At 40.1% G+C, this 20,022-nt stretch overlaps 1 protein-coding gene across 4 annotated transcripts in view; it reads left to right on the top strand.

The window, feature by feature from the left end:
- The window catches only part of MYRIP (myosin VIIA and Rab interacting protein), a 244,267-nt gene that overhangs the window by 93,560 nt on the left and 130,685 nt on the right, over window positions 1-20,022 (top strand). For all 4 annotated transcript variants that reach the window (XM_068935690.1, XM_068935688.1, XM_068935691.1 and 1 more), the window contains exon 3: window positions 19,784-20,005. In XM_068935690.1, coding sequence (XP_068791791.1) covers window positions 19,784-20,005 — 222 coding nt within the window. The remainder of the gene's footprint in view (window positions 1-19,783; window positions 20,006-20,022) is intronic.

Raw genomic sequence — 20,022 nt, 5'->3', positions numbered from 1 at the left:
TGCCACAGTGATTTTCTTAGAGTTACTCTGTTAATAATTGAGGATTGTACTCATCTCAGAGCTTGGGCCTGTGTGATTATTTCCTTGACATTTCTTAACGAACGTAAAAACTTCAGCCTGATTGGGACTGTTAACTGTTCTCTCTCTCCACGCATGCTTCCTCTTTTCTGTACAGCGTCTCATAGCTTGTGGTGTTTGGGAATCCCTTTAACTCAAGGATCTGTCCTACCTTTCAACTAGCTACCTTGGATACTGTTAGTACGGGCATGCAGCATCACAGTGCTCAATGGGAACAAATACATCAAGTATTTTTCAGGGTTCTTAAGGGCTAGTTTCACAGGCAGCACTTAGTTTCCTACATCTGTGATCACATTGCCCCAAGTCGTCTTGGCTTGTCTCTATGCAAGACAGATGAAGTAGCGGCTGGAATATAACTGTGCCCTGACTAGAGGCTTGACAAAACTGTGTTTCAGTCAACTACTTCCACGTTATATAGCGTCACGTAAAATAGAGTGCCCTGCGGCCTCAGAGTTTGCAGTCTCTGTGGGCTCTGGTTTGTTTGACTGTATCATCACATCATCAGAGATGATGACTGTTCAGACTCTAGTCCATGTTTAGAGGGCAAGTTAGGTTCATTTCTCATTTTCAGCAAGTGTACTTGATTAGGGTCAGAATTCCTCATGGTTCTGGGAGTCTCCTCATTCTTACAATATAGGAAAACTTGCAGAGAGATGATTATATTGGTTCTGGAGAAAGAAAAGCTCTGGATATAGCCATGGTTAACCCTATTTCATTCCTCACTTCCTTTTGACTTCATATCTCCATTACAAATCTAGGGCTGGTCCCCTGTTGCTGCTCCTGAGCTATCTTATTTTAACTCCAGTAAGCTGAGCATCTTTGAGTTTGTCATCCTGAGGCTGCTCTGGAGCTAGTAAGATCAAGATTCAGTGATGAAGGCTAGTCATTAAACACTCATTTTTCTTTCTTGGATATCATTATACCTTGTGTTTTGAGATCCTTGGCTTTGCAGAACGTGCTGGTGTTAGGCAAGCTAGTACTTTATTCTAGAGCTTTATTTATTTATTTTGGACATCACTATGTACAGGTGTATGGACGTGCCATAAAGCTCTTGCATTTTCTTTCTGCAGTCAGTGATGCTAAATCATAAGACAGACCAATCTACAAAGCCTGTGAATTTCTAGTAAGCGTTTTTAGCGTGAACCTGGTTTCTGTGGTCTCTCTCAGCTGATAAATGTGACTGAGTAACACAAATAATGATCACTGTTTATCATTGAAGGCCTTCTATGTCCTTCATGGAGATTTGCAGTCAGCAGAAGACGCTGTCTCCAAAAAGAGTAAAATAGGTGAAAAGAAATCAGGAGAATTCTGAAAAAAATCTGGAAGAGAAGGGGGAAGGTGGGAGAGTGAAAGAGAACTTTCCTTGTGTAAGTTGAGGTGCTGGAACTGATAACATGATATCTGCTCTTTGGGATTTCCTGGGCCGGAACACAAGCCTTGAAGTCTGACATAGATTCTGTTTTTCAAGTGAGCTAGAAGCTTACCTGTTTACGTGAAGGGTTTTAAGTACTTCCTGGACACAGAAGCACTGTGTTGGTGGCACTATTTAGAAAATGAACAGAACTATAATCAAGGTAATCTGTGCCACTTCAGTGTTTCCTGAAAGGGGGAAATCTCTCAGACAAAGCAACCTTCGCTGTCACTGACTGTGCGTTCTGGAGGGCGTGTGTATATTTTTATTAATGATGATAAAAAGAAAAATGCTATGTCTGAACTGGATGTTGGTTTTGAATAATGTTTTTTATAAATCAGCAGGTCTTCTCAAGTTGGGTCTATTTTTTTGTTTGTTTGTTTTGTTTAAGAAGAGCTTTGCTTTCATTTATTAACTATTGATCATTTTCTGAGCTTGTTTTCTCTGCTTTCACAGTTACTTAGATATAACCAGTGTACTGAATTCCTGTAAAGCTTTTCCTTTTTTGCTCAAGGGGAGAGTACTTGATTTTAAGTACCCGTGAGTTCCAGTTTGTATTTTATAGCTCTCAAAAATATTTCATGTAATTGCCATTTGCTTCAAGCAGGAATTTGTGCAATTGTTTTTCACAATAAAAATAACTGGCTGACAGTCAAGATTTTTAGGATGTTTTTATTTTCTGCAGTAAATGCTAAAGTCCTCTTTTTTGTGTGTCTGATTTATACATATTGCAGTAGTAACTGATATTTGCCACCTTGGCCTACAGTGGTAGTTTAAAAGATGCCAAGAAATACAGAAGGGGGTAAAAAATTGTTATAGTCATGTATGTGAAAAAACAAATCATGTTGCTATCTCAGTGTTTGCCTGTATTTTTCTTACTCTTGGCTGAATAGAAGTGGCTGCTGATTGGATGTGCCAAGAGCTAACACTTGATCTCTTTAGCCCTTGCTTGTGGGGGATACTTGGCTTCTGGTTCTTGTGGCCTACTTTTGGCCCTCTATGTCTCATGTTATCAATTTATTGTAACTTTATCCTTTTCCAGGATGTTTTTGCTATGGCCAGGATATACATAAAGGTGCTGTGAAAGTGTGGCAGTCTACGAAGTGAACAAACAAACAAAAAAAGGAACTGCAATTGCTTTTTAAGGAAAGGAAGGAAAAGAAAATGTTAAATGTTTAGAGGGTTGGAGGGAATAAAACTTACCCCATTCTGATGGTGTAAAGCAGCATCAAGACAACAGACTTACATGCATTCAACATGTAGCTGAAGTGTCAGTGTCTCTGCTACAACAACCCTTTTGTTTGTGATGTCCATGATACTGAAGGAATAAATACTGTGTCACTGTGTCTTCTGTTACCTTCCATAGCCATCACTTTTTAATAAAAGAAACTTACTTTCTCCCCCTTTATCTAACTGAAGATTGTGCAGAAAAACATGCTCTGCTAAACTTTGACCCTCCTGCACCTGAATCAAACTGTTGAGACAGACAGAGACACAATTCAAATGGAAAGCACCTCCACAGTTATGAAATATTTATAGAAAGCATAGCCATGCCTTTTCCCTTGTCTCAGCAGCAAAGTCTCAAGTAAATGCATAGGCATTTTTGCTGTATTTTTTGAGGGAGATCTCTGCTTGCTTTTGCCTTATACTCTGAGCATCAAGCACTCTGAGCATCTTAGCCTTTTCACGTACTTGCAACTAAATGGATGAAGCTAAACTGAGTATTTCAGTTACCAAAAACTTTATTTTATCAGTGCCAGAATTCTAATCACTAAATTAATAAGAATTATTGTGTTATGGTTCCCACTGGAGAAACTTGCTCCGCTTGGAGCTTAATTACATGCACTTCATTAGTTGTTATTAATTAACAGATATTTCAGTTACAGAGATATTCCTTTGTGACCACTAAATTATGTAAGTTTTGAGGTCCTGCATTCATGGTGATCCCTATGCTTTCTACTCTGGTTATTTTGAAAGATTACAGCTTCATATTATTCTCATTTATTTTTTATCATGGATCTCTGACTGTTCTGCTTTTAATGCATAAGCACATCAAAAGGGGAATTTTTGGTTTAAAGCGTGTATCAGTCCTGCATCAGAGGCAGATTTAATCTGTACCTTGGGTAATTGTCTGTCAGTGCTACTGTAGATTTAGGAGATTTAGGATTTAGGAGAAGGCCTGTGCCTGTTTGTCTAGTCCAGCAGGTGAACCTGGTAGGTAAATCTGAACCACGTTTACTAAGGAGAAAGGTGACTTGATAAATGGCATTGGTTTAATTTGGAAGTGTGGTGGGGGAAGAGTTGACTGAAACACAAGGTTTGCAAGGCAGCAGAAAAGTCTGAGAAAATATCTTTTTTTTTTTTTTCCTGAGAGAATCCCTAGTTTACTGTGCACATATTTTCTAGTACTGAATAAGAGCTTACAGTCTGACTGTTTCTGGTACTGTTTCAGATCATAGTTACAAAATGAATAGCATTTGACTCCTTATTCCATCACACCATTTGTGTCTTGCTGTACCACGGCTTTGATGAAGTTCTTGGAGTAACATTAGCATAAACTGATGCAATGATATGGAGAATTAGATCAGTTATGTTCAAAGGTATTTCAAACCTACTGATGCAAATTAGGATCCTAGTGCTTTATTATGCTAAATTTTTTAAACTAAGACAATCCAGGATGTATCTTGAAATGAAGTGTGTATGATACATTGAACTTAAAATGCTGTTACAAGGAAAAATCTCAAAAGCCCGTGTGCAAGTCTTGTGCACTTCTGAATAATTTTAAAGGAAGATTGAAAATTCCTAATCAGAAACTACTTTTTGCTGCATATATATCTTTCTAAATCAGCATCTTGCATTGCTGTTAACTGTCAGCAAGATAGATGTAGAAACATACAAACCTTTGCTGTTAGCAAGCCATGGCTATGTATCTTGCAGATACTGCAATAGTTGTCCGAACTCAGTAGACAGTGCTGTTGCAGACCTCTAGTTGCCTGTGACTGCATTTAAGGTAACATTTCAGTTCAGCACGGTAGTACAGTTTTGATACAAATTTACTCATCCTCATTTATCATACTGTGTTTTAGTTAACAAGCTGTCTTTGGTGCGCAGAAGCTAGATTCCTTTTGGAAGAAACTAGACCAAAGCTTTCTCCTGGTGCTCACCAAATATGCTCTGTTTGGTTATGTACTTTCTCCACTGCAGAAATAAGTCTCTGAACCAATCAATCACATCTTGAGACATGCTTCAAACCATGTGCGAGGTGGGAATGTTTGGTCCAGGAGCTCAGACTAAGCCTTGCCTGAAGCAAACCTCCTGAAGCATGTGTTGTGTAGGTGTAGGTCTTCAGCACTGTCAGCTTCAGTCTGCTGATCTGCTGGTTTCGTACTGAATTATCTGCTAATGCAGATGTAGCCAGAGGGCCTGTGCTCAATACACGAGCCAAGTCGGTGGTCTGACAGTGCCGTAAGCTCCACACAAGTGATCTTCTGCATTCCATCTGCTGCTTATGGACAGAAGGGAAGAAAAGAGGCATCAGATGTCTGAATGGCAGTGTCTACTGCAGAACTAGAAAAAAAAGCATTTGTAACTCCTTTATTAGGAAAAGTCACTTTCAAAGCAGAACTTGCCATTTTAAAAATTCAAAATATATCACTTTGAAGGCACCAAAGAACCATTTTGACTTTTCCATATATTGCCCTAACTATTTATCTGAAACTACATCTGAATTCTAGTTGCTGAATTAGATGAATTTCATTTTTTCCAAAACTTCTAGGTTATTTCAATTGTTTTGTCATTGACCAAAAACATTCCACTCAGCTCTCTCTGTACTTCACACTGATAGATACCTAACTGGGAAGAAGGAGAGGACACACGTGGACCCAGAGGAGGAGTGAAAAATCCAGGTCTCTGATGTTCCCCTGTGTCCTTTCCCCTCTGTGGGAAACTGCACTGTATAAAGCTGTCTCTGCTCTGGATGAGACATACTTTCAAGGGCTGAGGAACAGCTATTAGGGTACATACAGCTGTGGAAGACATCTGCACAGCTGGTTTTAGTTTATCAGTAGTTTTTTAATGTTTGCTGGTCTTTTAACCTGGTCCTGTTTTCTCTTCTATAGCTGAATCTCCTTTTCAAGGACAGTAGTTAGTAATACGTTTCTATGGGGTTGGGGTATGGAGGGTACAATGTGGGTGAGATTCTCAGCCTTTGTTTGCAATGGTCATTGAATAGTGAAGTCTGTCTATATGTATACGTTTGTGTGCTCACACCCATACACAGAGTAAAGCTAAATAAATGTGACTAATAAATGCAGCTGCAAACTAAAGACCATTATTTTCTAATTAAATTTACCAGATTCTTAGCTTTTTATATTATTTGCAGTTCCCTACTGATTTCCTTTCATTTCATTACTGTATATTCCTTTATATGTTAAAATAATAGTGTGCTATTAAATTTGCAAAAACATTCCCTTAATAAAAAGCTTCTGGATTAAGTTAAGAGCATTAACTGTGAGAAATCTGAACTATTGTAAAAATATTAAATGAAGATTGAGTCTTTGTCAAATACTTGTGTTACTATAGCAATAGCATATGCTGATACCTTTTAAAGGGCTACCTTGAATATGTATGCAAGTGGGGAGGTGAAGGTGCTACCAATATTTTCCTGGCTGTTGGCAGAGATTTATCTAGTTTGTAATATGTGACATGATATTGCTTCCAGCAAGTGCAAACATTGTTGATGTAAAACCCACTGGGGGTAGCATGTTGTTTAAATATAAAATGCGTTCTGTGGAACCAGATTCTTTTGTCTGCCAAAATACTGTCTTGTATCCAGTAGAGGTATGTTTTGATTTTAAGCTTATAACTCTTTGTCTTCAAAAAACAAACCAAAAGAAGTCATGGATGTTCCAAATGGTTTCTGTACTTAGGAAAATCATTTTTTAGGCTTACATTTACTGAAATAAGCAAGTTGACGTTTCTTGACCTTTATTGTATTGATTATTTGGAATTGCACGGTTTGCATTTTTTTAATTTGAATTGCAGAGTCTGCCGTGTATCCAAGAACAGTATTTACTATGCATAAGGAGCATGGGAAGCATGATGAGCTGGGCTAGGGAAGTGGACTTTAGGAGCTATGCACATGCAGACCTGTTGAAAATGCTGAGATGTGTAATGGGGTCCAGAAGGAATTCACTCTAAGACCAAGTTAGTGAGGAGCTCTTCCTTTGAGGCTTTTTTTTTCTCCTCACTTTATACAACGTAAGCCTGCCATGTTTCATAGGATCACGTAGGAGTTTCACCTAAAAACATTCCCTGTTACAAAGATGGCCTGGGACATTTGGTAAATACCTTCTGCTTTCTTCTTGTGGCATAGTAGAGCTCCTGTATTTGTTGCAGAATGTGGAGAAATATTCTGTGGACTTCAGCGTGGAATGATTCTGTGCAGATTTGTCCACGTTGCATTGTGTGCTTCCCTGCGTTTGTGCAGAAGGTACTTTACCAAGTGTTCGCAGCCTGCCTGGGTTCTGGAGGAGCAGCTGCTCTCAAGGGCAGGCAGTATTCAGCACTGGGGAATTTTGAAAGCCAACCTGATCGGGTAGAAGGCTTCCCATATGAAATATTACTCATCTCATCTGCATATGCAGATACAAAGTGGGAGGAGTGTCTTTGTGTTGCACTTTATGACAGCACACTGTACAGGCCACTTCCTTAGCAAGCTCTGCTGCTTATTCTGCTCAGTGCTCCATGTGAAGGGCCAAGGAGGACTCCCTTCACTTTCTGGTACTGGGGGAAGTAAATAACAGTAAAGCAGTAACGACATTGATTCTAGCGCAAATCTGTGTAGGTCTGTGTTACTGGAGTCATCGTTTCTTCTTCCTGGCTGTACCTCACAGTGAATACTTAAGAGTTTTTCAGAGATAATATCTGAGTTATTCTACTACTGTGCGCTAACCAGGCAATGAATCTTGTTTTATAAGGTCAAGTCAGTTGGCACTGTGAAAGGAGAACTGGGAGAAGTACTGTTTAATGTGGTAGGGGTGCTTCTGTTCTTAAAGGAAGTTATTCAAGTCGATACAGACATAAAATTGGATGTCTAAGAAAAGACAGACTCTCTAATGCCATCAGGAAATGGCATGATAGATAAGTATATAGATTTTTTTTTTAATTATTTTCTCTAAATATTTTTGTTCTGTTGCTTAAAATGGACATAACTTAAGTCTTGAGACTGCTTGTCTATTTATTACTGGTCAGGTACTTTCGGAAGGAACTGCTCTGCCATTAACCTCGGATGACCCTAAATGGTGCTCTAAGTGAAGACCTGGTAGGAGAAATGTGAAACTCCTCAGCAAGAGAGGAATGGAAAGAGCCACAGAGTGTGACAAACGAGAGAGAAGTGCAGAAAAACAGTACAACTGTATCAATAGTTGTTGAATGCTTTATTTTCCTCTACTGGTTGTTAATGAGCAATTGAGTATTCAGGTAGTAGAGGTTGTCAGTATGGCTAGGAGTTTAGTTTTCAGCCTTTTCAGCCTTTTAAAACTGATTGGACCTAGCAATGAATTCTGCTAAACTAGTCTTTTCACTTGGTACAACAAGGCAGGGGAAAAAGACAGGGCTAGATCTGTGAGAAAATGTGCTGTCCTGAGCTGCTAAATAGTAAATATAGACAGGAACCAGAAATAATGCATTTTAGAGACTTATAAAACCATGCTCTGGGTGCTTAATATGCAGGATAACTCTAATAGAAGGTAGGGAATAGATAGCTGTCAGGCTATGGAATTTATCAGATCGAATAAAGTTCTTGTGGTAGGTGGGTATGGATGGAGTTGACTTCAGTGCAATTCTGGATACTTCTGGAGATGATTTGGGAAGGACATTCAAGGATAAAATGAAATTGTACTAGAGATTTACTAAAAGGATGGAAGAAATATTGGTGTGTTAGTTATAGAAAGATTCCAGACAGGCGGTGAGGAATATACTTCAGGGAGAGCAAAATGACATTTATTGAGAGGAAATGGAGAGAGGATTGTAGTAAATGTTTATATAAGTATAAATCATTGTGCTGAATGTGGAAATGAAAAAAAATAGGAAAGGAATTTAATAAAGGTGCTAAAACTGTAATGGTTTGTTGCTGTTAGGTTGCTAGAATGTTTTATAGACTAGTACAACATAATGTGTTACATGTGTCTAACCTAACAGGAAGCTATTATAAAATGGTAGAAAAAAAAATAAGCAAAGCTTACAATTTTGCAGCCAGATTGGGGCAATATAGCCTAGACGGATGAAATTACAAAGTGCATGAAAAACTAGCTGGAACACTAAGCTCAGAGAGTAGTGACCAATGGTTCAAAATAACTAACAGCTGATTACAAGCAGTGTTCCTCAGGGGCTGATAGTGTGGTCAATATGATTTAATGCCTTTGTTAATGCCCTGGACAGCAAGCAGTGCGCCTTCCTCAGGTCCACGGATACCACTGAATTAGGTGTAGTGGTTGACACACTGGCAGGCAGGGCTGCAGTTCAGAGAGATGTTGATGGGCTGGAGAAATGGACTGACAGGAACCTCCTGAAAAGGCAAATGGCAAGTCCTGCATTTGGAATGGAACAACCCCATGTAGTATTGGGCCAACTGTCTGGGGATCAGGTCTGCAGAAAAGGATCTTGGAGTGCTGGTGCTGCCCTTGCAGCAATGAAGGCTAACCACATACTGGGTGAGTGTGTAGTTCGTAGGTTGAGGAAGGTGATTATTCTGCTCTATTCAGTACTGGTGAGACCATATCTGGGGCATTGTGTCCAGTTCTAGGTCTCCTAGTACAAGTAAGACTTTGTCAAAGTGAACCTAGTCCAGCGTGACTGTATTAATTACTGAGTTGGTTGGGGCTGGAGCAAATGACGTACAAGGAAAGGCTGGGGGAGCTGGTTTTGTTCGGTGTTAAGAAGGTTAAGGGTGGATCTGACTGCAGCCTACCACTACCTAATGGGTAATTATAGCGAAGGCAGAGTCAGAGTCTAAGAGACTATGCAAACATACAGCACCGCTTCTCCCACTATTCTCTAGCAGTCTGCATCTTGGGGTCTTCCTAAGCCAGAGAAGGTACCTTTGTATTTAAAAGCCCAGGATGAACTTTCCTTTCATTCATTTATCCAATGGGTCTCTGAATCTCAGTAACTTCTAATGTCCACAATATTCAGTGGGAAGCATCAGTAAGGATATAACAGTGAGAAAGGAAGAAAACTTTTCAGCCTATCTTCACTTGCAGTTGGTGTCCACCATGGTCTTTCTTTCAATCGATCAGTTAAACCCGGGATTTAACCAGAATGTCCTGAACCTGCAGCACAGATGCTTCCCCTAAATACTAGTGAAGGAGGCCCTCCTCAGAAAGCCGTACCTTCCTGCAAGCAGTCTCTGAGATAGGAGGGCAGAAGAGAGGAGGAATCAAAAGGCAGGGAGAAGGAAAAGTGAGCCAAAAAATGTTAAAACACAAAATCAGTTTCATGTGTCCCACGTAGCAATAGTAGAATAGGACAAAGGAGTCCATGCTCACAGCACTGCTTCTTTGAAAAAATCATTTCAGCTTTCATGTGGAGTTTTCTGATGTTCCCAGAGCTCCCCGGGGTATCTGCTGTGTAATTAAAGACCTGCTTCTGCCTCTCTGCTCCCCTTATATGCAGATTTCAAAGTCGTATCAGTTAAATGTACTGCACAGTCTGCAGTCCTGTGAACTCCTACACGACAAAAGAAAATGGGGTTAAATGCAATGTCCCTTGGCAATTTACAACTTTACAGAGTGAGAAAAAGGTATTTAAAATAATATCAGTATATCATTTATTATCATTTAATTACTCTCTGACATGGTGGTCATTTCCAGTTGATTATAGACAGTGATTGATAGTGCTTGTGCCAGCAACAGAAAAGGAAATGTTCCTTAAGAACCACTAGTACAGCGTCTATAGAGTAACACAGCAAAATCATTTATTTGGTGAAACGCTTGAGCCGAACATGAAACTGTAATCGTATTAGGATAGAGCCTGACACAATTAGCAAGGAACTGCTCTGGGGCACGTGTACTCACTTCTGATCTTGGTCCTTACTGAATCTGATCTTGGTCCTTACTGAATCTGTTCTCTCCCTAGCAGTTGCATTGTCTCGTGTGTGTTTTTGAGACAGGTAAGCGTCAAGCACGTTGACATTTTCTGGGTCTGTCAGCAAGGTAATTGGCTTGACTATGATTAGCATGAAGCTTTCACAGCTTGGTCTTCACAACATTTATTTTATGATTATGTAATAAGAGATACAAAGGTGTCAGTGTACCTCTTCTCCCACTGTCAGAAGTGTCTGCAAATGTACAAAATCCAGTGCTTCCTCTGTGCTGGACTTCTTTCTTTTTTGAAAGAGAGCATGATACTTTTTAGCAGGTAGATGGTTATTTTTACAGTGCTGTCTCAGCTTGTAGAAGGATATTTGCATTTGCTAAAGTTGGAGCATAACTAAGCGTTGAATGCTTTTTAAAATCCTATCTTTTGGGTCCAGTTTCCCCATCCTTCTACACTCATGCATGCTACTTGCTCTCTAGTGTTCACATCATTGACCCTGCTACATTCATCCCTGCTTTACAATTGTTTAAATGAGAGAGAAGTCAGCTCTGTTCCTGTCCCCAGTAGTGATCCGTCTCAGCACACAGAAGTCACCAATACTTTAGCACTGAGTTTTAACAGCGACAGGATGTCATCACAGACCTTTTGAATTAAATGACAAAAAGACAAAGTCTTCCACAACCATTTTAAAGAATGTAATGGGACAAGATCATCAAAAAAACCTTGCGAGACGCTAGTGAAATACGAGGTAAGAGAATGAAACTACAGTTGGAGTAGTTGGACTGTGAAATACTCATCTTGCTGATTTTGATACAAGTCGCTTACTCGTAACTATTTATAAGCATCTTTGTGCTTGCATCCTCCCCTCCCCCTGAAGACTTTATGTTGTTCTTGTTTTGTTCTGGATTTTCTTGATGTTGTTACTTTTTTTTTCCCCACTTTTGTGAGGCACCCCCTGCTGTCTGATTTTCACTGAAATTCGGCTATTGCTGCTGGATCAATACCCTGTGCACAGATTGAAGTGATGTGTGTTCGTTGAAGGGTCCCCAACTGTAGGCAGTGTGTTTGCATATGTACTAACATGGCTTTTTGACATAATAGCAATATGTAGAATATTAAAAGACATACCAAGTGTTAAATATACCACATGAGGCACAATTGCGACTATGTGTAGATAGGAGCCTAAAAAAATCTGTATTTTTAAGATGATGAATCAACTTGGTGTTTGCTGTAAAGGGGCACAATGCTAACCTGTGCTCCACTCTTTTAAAGAGAGGCTTGTAGAGTTTCATCAGGGACAATTTAACGAAGGCGTACGAGCAATAAAAGGTCTGTGGTGATGGTGTAACGCTGCCAGGGGCAGAGAGGACCAAGAAGTCACATTAGATGCTCATCCTGATGTGAAAGAATGAACTGCCTGAGAAGAAGAGGCAGCCAAAAGAAATCCTTACAGGAGAGTAAATAATGATGAGGGCATATGCCTGCTTGGGAGAATTTGGTCCTCACTATATATAGTGGGGCCAAAGAGATATTTGACCCTGTCAGTATATAGCTTCACCACTGTTTGCACAGTGCACTTTGTGGCATAGAGACGATGGAAGTGATGAACGCTGAGAAGCTCTCCTTGGCATCTCTTGCTAGTTAACTCCTGTGTGGAGATGGGAGAGGGGCTATAAACTTTCCAGTGAGTTTTTTCACTAAATTTAGCTGCCTTGCACTAATCTGGTTGTTCACCTCTAGGGGAAAAAGGGAGAAGTGAGGGTAGAGGTGGGAACTGCTTTTGGTAATAACAGTTTGAGAAACATGAAATTAGGAACCTGTGAATGGGAGAGAATTTCCAGTCGGCAGGCTGTGAACCCTCTGCACTGTGCCAGCCCAAATGGAGTCGGGGGCTCTCAGGCTCTGCATGGATTACAGGAGTTTTAGCACCACCACAGCATCTGAGGCACATCTGACAGTTGGGCTAGGGGGATCAGAGACAAGAATGCTGTGTACGCTTTTGTCTGGAAATAGGAAGGGCCTTTTGTCCTCAAGCACCATAGCTCAGGGGGCATTGATGAAACTTGTATTTTCAGCTGATCGATGAGGACTGTGGAACCCCTCAAGGAAACTGCTGTCTCCGCAGACCAGGCTTGGGCTGACTGTGAGAGTGGAAAAATACAAAGTAGGACTGGCTAAAATGGCTTTTCTGAAAGGCTGGGAACAGGCACATCAAAACTTGCGGAGCTGCTCCCTAGATTATATAGAAATCCAGAACTCATGCTATGTGAAACACATCAGTGATTTGCACAGGAAGGTGAAATTAAGATTAAACCCAGTTTTAAGGGAAATCAGTGATCTTCATGAACAGCTTAAAGTCTGGTCTGGCAGGAGAGATGGTGCAAACAGATGCAGTGAAGAGAGACAACCAGTTCTACAGCTAAGCAGAAAACTTCTCCCCTAGGAAAAGCATTTTGCAGCGTATGCTGACTACTCGGTAGTCTGACAGACAAAAAGCTCCAGTGCCAAGTGGATAAAATGTAGCCTATTTTTATGAAACAGAGGTAATATGGATTAAGAGAACTGGGAACATAAGCCTTCAGCTGTTGTACTGCAGGGAAAAGTCTCCCAAACTTTCTTTGATAAGTTGTGGTCAAAGCAACGTTGCTCTGGTCAGCATGAGGAAGAAGTTAAGGTTACAGGATTTTTTTTTTTTGTTCTTTTTTGTAACTCTTATGGGCATTGTCCCTCTGTTTTCCTGTTTTCCTGCACATTTTTCCATAGAGGGAGTAGAATAGATTTAACCTCTACTCTGTACTGGGAAAGAGAAACAATAGTTAAATAGTCGGTAAAACTGTATTTATCCAAATAGTCATCACCTGGCAAAATGGCAGAAGAAATGAAAACCTCACCAGCTGGACTTTACCTTTAAACAGGCAGGTGCCAGTGTGAAACAGAGGACTAGTGTGAGGTGAATATAAGCGCAGATGCAGCCCAACAGTTGGAGACGTTCCCTCAGAGAGGCCAAGTAAGGTTTCAGGACAGCCTGACACACAGATTTGCTTATGTGGACTCGGTCTTTGAGCTTGGCATGTGGTGTTGTAGCTGACTAATAGATGTTACTCCTTTTTGAAGGACTGTCTCTGCTGCTGCAATTAGTATTGGTCCTGTTGCTTTTCCTTAAAGTTTCTACCTGAGGCTACTTTTAAGGGGTTCTTGGAGAGCCTTCCTAAAACTGGGAACAAAAAGCAAAACACCAGTACATCCATAATGCAGCCTCATCTCCCATCTCTCAGAAGAGTGTGCTAACCATTGGTGATTTACCACAATCTGTAAGAAAAAATCTGAATGTTTCTTAAAGCAAGACTAAGACAAGGTGTCCGAGCTGTGTGAGTGCCTGGGCCACTTGGTTATGCTTCTGTCTAGCTCTGTGTTCCAGTGAATATCTGTAAATAATTTTCATAAAATGGAATAATCCTGAAGAGGAGAATAATTCAGGTCTCTGCTCTGTTTGAGAAGACTTAACCTCTTAACCTCCTCACTACCACCACCTTCCTAGACATCAGGTTGAAGGGTTTCCTCAGGAGTTAATCTCCTGCATCCCAGGCAAACATCTTAACTGCTTATCTGTTGGAGGAAAAAGGCATGGTAGCGCTGTTACTCAAATCACTGGGCAAGTCAAGCCCAGTGTCAGGTTTCCACCAGTAATTGTTCATCTCATTCTATGGAAAACAGATACTTTTCTTAGTTTTATATTGTAATAAAGCTGTGCATGACCTACAGTACTGCTGTTTTATGAATTTTTTTTAGCACTGCAGCCCCCAACAGGGACACTTAGAGTTTGATCATCCTAGGCGTATACACGTAGCAATAACTGTTTTTTGTTGTTTTTTTTTAAACCTATTTCTCAAGTGTCATATAAACTTCCTTCCAGCTTTCTTAAAAACCCAGAGTATTTATCTAACTATAGCAGGTTGCCAACATGTATAGTACTATTAATTGTGCAATTTGAGGTTATGGCTCCACCTGTCCCCAGCCCATAAGCATATAATCTCAGTGGTGCCTCTTGGGGGAAAGTGCATGGGACCATCTAGGATTTCCATTTCATTTATTAAACCACAGAATAATTGTAGCCATTGGGTTGCGTGAACATCAAACTGCAGCCTAGAGAAACAACAAACATCCTGATCACACCGCCAGTTAAAATATAACTAATTTTTATAAGAGGGTTTGGAGAAAGAGCCAGAAAGGCTTTTCTCACACAGAATGTTTAGGCAAACATTGAAGAACTATGTTTGAAATAACCAGTCTATTTTTTGAGCAGTGGCCCTGTAATCCCAGAGATGAAGTGCTTCAGGCCTGTTGAAACCTACTGGAATAAACCTGTCCACTTCAGAGTACAAATAAAGCATTAGATATTAGAGCCCTGTACTGAGTAATCTTACCATACTTACTCTTAAAGTAGGAACTTGATTGGCTGAATGTTATATCAGTGACTTGGATCGGAGTTGGTTTTGGATAATGCAATTAGGTGTTGTGGTGAAACACAAGGTAGAGGGGTGTTTTCTATGAGTATTAGTTCTAAATGTGTTGCTTAAAGAACTACAGGAGTGGAGAGGACTATATGGTCACTAAATGAAAGGTACTATAAAAGTGTTCTGTATATATTTATGTATTTCTTTACACCAAACAGGTTTCTTCTTCCTATTGTGAATTTTACTATTATAGCTATTGCACAATGGAGAAACTGAAACTCGTAAAAAGCTGGTGGCTTTAGACAAATTACTCAGCAAATCAGTGGCAGTGAAGACCAAGGAAAACAATCCTGTAGCTTCAGTTGTCCCAGTTACCTTCCTACATTTACAAGTATGAAGTAGTGCTGATATTTATGGAAAAAACAGGGGCTACTCATCCACAGAATCTAAAGATGGCTTTATCAGACAAGGTATTTTAGAGAGGCTGTGGCCCAACTATTGAAAAGCAGTCATGTGGTAAGACGTGTGGCATGTCGGCTCAACGGCATTTCGGCAGCATCCTGCCTTGTAATGTGCTTGACAGTACATGTCTTCAGCATAACACGATAGCTAACCTACCCTGTTGTTCATGAATCACTGTTACAAAGTAGCAAAGCAGCAGATCTGGCTGCTTCTCAGGAAGTTGGTTAAAACTCTCTGAGATGTTAAATAGAAATGAGCCATGATGATGAAACCTTTCCTTAAAAAAAAAAGAAAAAGAAAAAAATGGTGTAGAGGGTGAAGAGGAGAAAAAGACTTTTTGCCCTCAGGATGTAATAGCAAAAACTAGATACAAAGCAATCTGCAAAAAAGTATTCCCAATTTGAGTTTGTGTGGGGATTATATGCCAGAAGGAATCTACCGCGCCAAACATTGACGTAAGTTAATTACGTATTTGTTATGCGAACTGTCACAGATTAATTAGTACAAGTCTCGGAAAATCTAAATATGCACCTGTATTTTTTGGAGCTTATAATTCAAAAAAATATTCTCAGACAAGTTTGATCTTAGTGACAGACATGTTGAGTATCTTTTCTTCTTTTATATTTAAAAGCAATCGGTGAAATGCAGCCACTTGAAAAAGAAAATTAAATACAATTTTTAGATTCATTCAAAGAGCAGGGGTTCTCTCCTCCACAGATGCTTGTTATTATTGTGTTATACATAACCATAGCAGAGTGCCTTCAGTTGTGACTTAAGTGAGGTGAATAAATTCTGTTGTTTGGAGTTCCTGCTTTTGCATCTTTCCCCAGAAGCAGAATTTTGTGTGCAGTCTGTTTTAGTCACCTGTTTTATTTGCACACACATTATATGTACCTATAAATATGCTCCCTTTACCTCCTTGGGGAATGCTGAGGCAAATAAGTGCATATAGGTACACAAACGTTTTCTCTCTTTTTCTCTGTGCCTTCCCCCTCATTTCTATTTTGTTGAGAAAAATGATGTTGTGTAGGAAGGAAGTAGAGATGTTTTTGATGGCCATGTCGTTCCTGACCTACCTCTTAGAAACAGCCAGCTCCTGCACAGGTGAGCTTTATCTTTTTGGAAGCAAGTTTCAGTGTGTGAGAGGATCAGTGTTGTTGACTTTGATCCTTTTCTTGAACACTTGTTACAGTCTCCTTGCACAAAGCCATTTGAACATCCTGAAAGTGAAGACTGAAAATCTGGAACTTAGGGTGCCTTGAAGCTCACCTTGTACCTCTTGAATTCCAGCGATGTACAGATTTTCTCTGTGTATTGAGATTGAAGCTTGCGTTAATCAACCTGCTCACAGTAATTATCCTGCTAAAGTCAGGGAAATCAGGTTTTCTTCAGTAGTGCTGGATTTCACCCAGAGCCCGCTCATCCCGGTGACCATTCAGCTTTCCCAAAACAGGCAGATTAATTGTCTGCCAGTGTGCTGCGGTTCTTCACCTTCATGTGAAACACGTTTTACTTCCAAGGAAAGTGTGTGGAGAGTAGCCTTTTGACTTCAATTGACAAGGGCTACCGAGAGTCCCTTTTGCCATTTGATTCCTAATAGAAACTAGAATAGCCTTTGGTGGGTAGTGTGTGAGGGACTGAATTTGTTACAGCCACTGGAGGGATGTGCGTTACTTTCTTTTTTGGCTTTTCCTGGTTTCCTGTGGAAATGAGGCTTTTTCTGTCACGCTTTCTGCCTGCCTGCTCAACCCTGTCCTATTGACTTTTTGAATCCATTGGCCAATTTTAGCCCTATTTGACATTGAGGCAGATGCTTTAAAGATGTTAAAGTTCTACAACTGTAATGACTGTTGGCAGCTGGATAGAGGCGAGAGATGTAATTAATGCTTGTACTGATGAAAAGGCTTCAGTGTCTGCTCAGCTTTTCCTAGGTATCAGGCTTTACTAGCTCTGTTGTGAATGCAAACTGCCTGCTTTTATACTGTGCAAGCATCACTGTAGTGCTTTTATAGGTGGCTTTTCTGTGGTTTGTCTTGCTGGAGCACTTCAGAGCCTTAATGAGACTTCAGAATGCCATTGAGCGTGCCTGTATTGATTTTGCAGGCTGTTGCTACCAAATATTGAAGTGCTGCTAGTTCTGGGAGATTAATGAAGAGCTGTGCATATGGACAAAAATCTTCCTCTTCTCTCGCTCTTCCTCCTGACCTCGACCTCAGCTCTTCTTCTCTTACAGGGAGGCCAGCACCTGCTTCTTGGGGTCTACTCCTTGCCCTAAAGATTACAGCATATCGGGGTGCTAACCCTTCTTCTCCATGTCATGCATGTTCCTTATCTCACGTAGCCTTCGCCTTCTCAGCTTCTGTCCTGGGACCCGGGGTTCCCACCTGGCCTCTGGCACAGTTGTTCTGTACTGTCCCACCACTTTTCTGGGGAGCAGGAAGAGCGCTGTGGGCGGAAGGGAGCTGCCCATTTCCCCCTTTCTCCTAGAAAGCCCGTTCAGGCACTACCTTGGTGTGGGGGGGATGGAGGAGCAGGCATGAGACAAATGAGCGTAATGGTCCAATTTAATCTGCGGGATAGTTCTGTCAGTTTACATGAGGAAGCCGATTTGACTTTCTTAATTCAGACTTTTCCTCTCATGCATGATAATTTCTTACCTTTTTCATCTTAAACTTTTCAATTAAAAACCTGGAGAAACAAATAAGTTTTGCCATCTGGACATAAGGACTTAAAAAAAATAGTCCTTACCTTTGAAACTCCAAAAGAGTGTCTCCTTGGGTTTGAGCAGCTGGTCGAAGATAAACAGCCTTTGTATTGGGGACATGCTACAAAAAAATACATTGTTTTTAAAGTTTTAAATTTAAAAAAGGTGTGTGTCTAGAATAGGCTTAAATATTATGTATGTGCGAGTTTAGAAATTACATTCTTTCTACCTCATTCTACTTTAATTGCCTTTTAGACGTGAGGTTTAGAACTGAACTTGTCAGGCTTTCACGGAATAGATTTTTAAATTTGGAGTTATTAATCTGAGGCAGAAATGGCAAATGAGAAGATGTATATCATAGTAATATGGTCCTGTTTTAGCATTCCAAGCTTGGCCCATAATGATGTTTATAGATGATCTTGGGCCAGTTTCTGAAAAAGCATGCAATAAGCATATATTTATATATGTGTGTATGTGTGTGTATATTTTTTTTTTCTATAGATGCTTGGGCATTACTTTAAGTGCAAGTCAGCACGTCATGACTGTCTTTCTGCAGCTTAATCTGTCTCTTGGGGTACCTTCAGTCTTTTCAGAGACTTTTGTGTCACTGATCTTATAAATGATTCTTACCAGCTGTTAGACATATTGAGGTAGCCACCACTCATTCTATTATACAAAAAGAATTAATGTATATATGTGCACAGTATTGTTCTGTGTTCTATGTGTGCACAGCATGTTTTCCATGAATCCTGACTTTTTGTTTTCTCTTAATGTATATACTAGTTGTATAGGCCAGATACATTATTCTGGCTCTTTTTTCTTACTCATAATGTGGAATACAGTGCCTAATTTTCAAAACAACAGAAGGACTGTAAAATGAGAGATTGCAAATTAGAGAATACTACAGTTCTGATATAATTTTTTTTGAATAAATGAGCATTTCTTCAAAAATACAGAAAGCTTTTTGGAGTCTAGAGACACTTTCAGAAACAATCATCATTTGGCTGCTGACTGACTTAGTAAAACACCGAAATCTCTTTGAAATGAAACATATGATTAAATTCCTTGACAAAATTGCAGCTATTTATGAGTAATGTGACTCCAGGAGTCAGAGCAAAACAAATTTAGAACTTTTGTTTACCAAGCTTCTTAATTGATCCAGAGTGTTTTTATTACAATGCAACAAGCCTTTTGCTTTCACGGACTGATTTTCAGTTTATAAAATGTTCTGGAAGTAGCCATGAATTCTCAAACGATGCGAGCGCCTCGTATAGCTGGAATACACGGAGGAGAGACTCTCCTGAGGAGCTGTGTTGATGGAGTTGAATGAGAGGAGATTATTTGCTCTAGCTCATAGCACAGAGAGTTTAAATGGCTTGGCCGTGTGTGGCTCCGAGGAATATAGAAGCTTTTGCTTCCCAGTTCTGGATTTAGAATGCATACTTCTGGCATTCGTTTCACATCTGCAAAAGTTATTTTAACAGTATGACATGATGGTATGTGGGGAGGAGAAAGGCAAAGAGGAGATTTCCCAGTGAAATTTTCTTTATATTTTTGTTCTTTTGCTTTTTGTTCTAGTGAAATGAAGCAGAAGTTGGATGAAGAGGGTAACAAGTGCAGCATCCTTTCCAAGCAGCAGAAGTTCAACGAGCACTGCTGTATTCGCTGCTGTTCCCCTTTCACGTTTCTTATCAACAGCAAGCGACAGTGCCAAGATTGCAAGTACAACATCTGCAAGAGCTGCAGTTCTTACCAGAAGAAGGAGAAGGCTTGGATTTGCAGTGTCTGCCAGCAGGCAAGGTAGGAGCCTATTGTTC

The sequence above is a fragment of the Struthio camelus genome, chromosome 2, assembly GCF_040807025.1.
Source record: "Struthio camelus isolate bStrCam1 chromosome 2, bStrCam1.hap1, whole genome shotgun sequence".
Classification (NCBI taxonomy): domain Eukaryota; kingdom Metazoa; phylum Chordata; class Aves; order Struthioniformes; family Struthionidae; genus Struthio; species Struthio camelus.
The sequence above is the reverse complement of the archived record's forward strand: the minus strand, read 5'-3'. Positions and strand labels throughout refer to the sequence as shown.